Here is a 4,254-nt window from a genome sequence, read left to right on the forward strand (position 1 = left end):
TTGGCAGGGGGGTTGGACTGGATGATCTCCTGAGGTCCCTTCCAACCCCTACGATTCTGTGATTCTCCAGAGGCTGATGTGAGGCACCAGAAGTCAGGCTGTACGTGCAAACTGCTCTGAGAGAGCTGTCTGTGAGGAGACTCAAAATGTTCATTCCCTCACCATCCTGCTGCAGATGAGGGCTTTGTGTAGGCACCTCCCAGGGGCTGTTGGCATGAGGAGATAGGATAGGGCTTAGGATTTGGCTTGTCTTGGAGTGTCTCTGAGATTTCCTTTAATTTCCATAGAAACACTGATGGTTTCCCATCTGCTGTCTGCATCTTGCCTTTCTTTGGTACATGCTGGCAGGGATCGTGGTTGCTATAATAAAGAAACATTTGTGCCATCAAACAAATACTGTTGTGATGAGGTGGGATTGAACTGGATTCTGATTTTTTGGTATGTTATGGACTCACTCTAGCTTTCTTTCACTTGCTGTCCCCCACCCTTTCTTCCTCCCTGTCCATCTCCCACATTTCCCTCCTTTGCGATGTGCAGAGCCCCTGAGCGTGGAGAGCACAGCCTGCAGCCTGGGCAGCATGAGTGAATCGGGGCAGGGCTACGAGTGCAGCACACCTTCAGAGACCAACTGTTCCTTCGACCCCACGGAGGAGACGTCCTCAGGTGCCATCTCGGCTTCCTGCACACAACATACTGTCAGCCCCTCAGAAACGGGGCTCTATGCTTTGCCTCCAGCAGGACCAGGACTAGCAGAGAAGCAGGAGACATTGCAGAGCTCTGGTGAGACGATAACCATGGACTTCACTCTCCCTGCAGACATTAATGAAGGTTTGCCTTTAATTGCTGGCCCTGTGGATTTGGACAGAGACCCAGAGGCAGTGGTGGCCCCTGCGCAAGTGTCCTTATCGGTCACAGATTTTGGCCTCATTGGCATTGGAGATGTGAATAGTTTTCTGACTGCTCATCAGGCTTGCCCAGCACCTGTGGCTCGGTCAGAGCCTTTGTCACAGTGAGAGTCTCCAGTCACAAACTTGTCACAGACCCAGCAAGGACTTTGACCTGACTGAGTAAAACCCTGGAACTTCCACTGTTCCATAGGGACAGTTTGGAGCTGTTGGTCAGAATCTGTCTTTCCATCCTCCTTGATCCAAGGCTACAGTGAAACCAAACACCCTTCTGCTCCAGTGTGTTCTGCCACAGTCACATGAAGGCAGTGGCTGGCTTTAGTGAGGGGGGAGGTCCCTCACCCCCTGTTTCATTGACCATATGTCACCCCAGGTAATTCCGGGCTTTTCAGAGAGTCCCTGCCCTTGGGACGGGGGAAATGTCCCTTGGTCCCAGGGGGACAGTCTCAGTGCAGAGATGCTTTGAGAACGGGGATGTCTCACTCTGGGGACTGGGATGGAGGATGCAGTCTGGAGGTCTGGGAGTTTAGGAAGTCTGCAGGGAGCACAGCCCAGGCGGGCTGCGGGCGGTTTGCCTGCAGAGACAGGCGTGGTGATGCCAAAGGAAGATGAGGAGTCTCGGCCCTTCACCCACAGGTCGTGTGTTGCAATAGAAATCCTTCTCCCCGTTCCCCTCCCCACAGCTGTCCTGTGCTCCTGAGCTGTGACAGGCACACACGCTGCTCTTCTTGGATTTCCCAGCTGTGCCTGGCTGCTCGCTTTGCCACCAGCTGCAGGTGGGACGTGGCCTGGTCCAGCCCTGGGGCAGAAGCATCAGGTGTTGGAAGGGGACACTGTGGGGTGCAGTAGCACTGTGTGCACTCACGTCCCCACCTTCCCTTGTAGTGCTCAGCTGTGGAGAACTCGTAACTGGGAGTAAAGGGAGTTTCTAGACCCACAAAGTGACATTGGCCTTCAGAGTGGTGCAGAGCTGCTGCCATTTCCCTTACTGGTGGTGAATGACTGGATCCTTGCTGACTGCTGCAGTACCAGAGGGTAAAATGCAGATGAAAACATCTGCAACTTCCCAGCTTACTCAGTTTCTCAGCTGTGGGAGGAGGAGGAGGACGAGGTTGCTCAGCTCCCAGGGCACCAAGTCAGCAGTGCTAGCACAGAGTCCCAGGCAGGAGAGCGCCCCAGTCCCTGGGCATCCCTGTCCCTGTCTGCACCACAGGACAAGCTCTCTGTTTTCTGACAGGAGTGTGTCATCACTGCCATTAGCGATGTTTCGAGGAGGTGACAAGGGTGGCCCCACACGGCAGCGAGGTGGCCAGCTGCTGTGCAGAGAGCCACAGTGGCATGTTTGTGTGTGTGCTGGAATCTGGAGCTGCTTCCCTTCCCGGGTGTGTTTCGGGTCTGGGGTTTCCCACTGGCTTAAATCCACACGTTCTCATTCCCCTTTTTTCCCTCAGGGAATGCTGTCTGCTGGGCCAGGCTCTGATGCAGATGTTCCTTCCTCCAGACACTTTCTGAGCTTGGGAAGGGGTTTGAGTTGAGGTTTTTGGCTTGTTTTGGTCAAGGCTCTTGGGCTGTGATCCTGCAGTGGGTTCTGCTGCCAGTGGATTTGGAAGATGACCAAAACCATGAGCCTGGATCCTCCTTTCACCCAGCCCTGTGAAGTTGTGCTCAGCTCTGCAGTGGGAGCACGGAGACGGCATCAGGCAGCTTCCCAGGATGACAGGATCAGATCCTGTCTCTCATCTTCCAAGCCCCAGACCTGTTTTGTGTGCAGTACCAGGGGTTTGCTTCGGTCCCCAGCCAGCTCTGCTGAGAGGTGCTGAGCTCCAGGCACACACAGCTGCCTTGACCAGGCATCACTTTGTCAACCAGATGTGGTAACCAGAGATCTCCCCTCTGGCTGCTCCCAGTTGCTGGAAACAGAAGGCAAATACGAGTGCCCGCTCCATAGTGGAACTGCCCAGGCTGCGATTCCCCTTTTCTGGGGGAGAGAGGAAGCTCCTTGGCTGACAGGAGAAGAGGAGGCAGGGTGAGAGCACGGGCAGCCCTCCCAGGGAGGGCCAGGCCTTGGCATCTCCTCTCTCCATCAGCCAGGAACATTCTTAGTTTTCCTGAAACCATTTTTTCTTTGGTTTGTTTCAACCCCTAATGAAAGGAGAGGGGAGGCTGGAGGAGGCAAAAATGTCTCTTATTTATGTTTTTCAGTGTTTACAGATTCGCATGGGGTCTTTCAACATGAGTGCGGCCCTTTTTCCACATAACTTTAAGGGAGAGGGGTGGAAAGGGCTGGGACAGGGAAGGGGGAGTCACTGGGGGAGGAGTTTTGGTTTTTTGTTGGGGTTTTCTTTTTCCTTCTTACAAAGCACATTCACTTTGAGCCGCTCCCAATGCTGGACTCTTTTCCCCTCCCCTTCCCCACCACCCCAAGCCCTACACTGTGAAGTGATACTGCCTTGAAGACCCCTCGACGTTATTTATTTAATTAAAAGCCTAATTTGAAAGTGAGCCAGAAGCCTGTCATGTTTTTGGAGACTGAGATGCCACGGTCATCATGATGGCAGAAGAGAGAAAAGGGGTTCTTGCTGTTTCTGGGTCAGGGCTCCATCACTCTGTGTGCAGGATGCCCAGCTCGGCGCTCGGGAAGCTGTTGGCAGAGAGAGGATGTCCAGGGCAGGGTGAGTGGCTGAATCCCCCACTGATCTGGGGTCTGTCCTCGGGGAGGTGACGGGCAGGTAATGACCCCACAGGATCACATTGTCCCAGATTGCCTGTCAGAACAGTCCCGAGGTCCTGGCGCAGAAGCTGAACTCGACCTGCTCCTGAGTGCAGCTGCTTCTGCTTGGTGAGGAGCATCTTCATCCTGGGATTGCTGAAGAGCTTGTACCTCCAGCCTGCCAAGCCAGAGCCAGATCTGTGGAGCTGCCCCAGTTGGGTCTCCGTTCCTGGGGGTCTGGGGATGGTTCTCAGGGTCCCTCCTCTCTCTTGGCTCTGCCCATCCTGCCATGCCTCGCACCAGGGATGCCATCACGCTGGGAGGAGGCCGGGTTTCCTTGGCTGGATTTACCATCCTGGCCCTGTACGTGGAGGGAAGGGAGGTGTTTGTGGCTCCTCCAGGTGCCCCGAGTCCTCTGAAGCCCTGGCAGCCTTCGGAGAGCCTGTGGCAGTGGGAGACGGGTCCATCCACGTCTCACTGGCTTCATCCAGAAATAACATCCTGGAGGTGAGAGAAGCGTTCCGGCTGCAACTGCGTTGTACGTTTCTGCAAGAAAACTCATTCCTCACCACAAAGCCCCTCTGTTTTGTCAGAAACCCCTCAGATTCAGTTCCCTGGCTCTTGCCTGGCCTTGGGGTG

At 54.7% G+C, this 4,254-nt stretch overlaps 1 protein-coding gene across 1 annotated transcript in view; it reads left to right on the top strand.

Annotated features, from left to right (window-relative positions):
• Positions 1-1,013, top strand: part of MIER2 (MIER family member 2) — a 10,659-nt gene extending 9,646 nt beyond the window's left edge. Inside the window, exon 12 of the mRNA XM_029083722.1 lies at positions 538-1,013. Coding sequence (XP_028939555.1) covers positions 538-1,013 — 476 coding nt within the window. The remainder of the gene's footprint in view (positions 1-537) is intronic.
• Positions 1,014-4,254: the final 3,241 nt, after the last annotated feature.

This window comes from Antrostomus carolinensis, unplaced genomic scaffold, assembly GCF_000700745.2.
Source record: "Antrostomus carolinensis isolate BGI_N321 unplaced genomic scaffold, ASM70074v2 scaffold35692, whole genome shotgun sequence".
Taxonomy (NCBI): domain Eukaryota; kingdom Metazoa; phylum Chordata; class Aves; order Caprimulgiformes; family Caprimulgidae; genus Antrostomus; species Antrostomus carolinensis.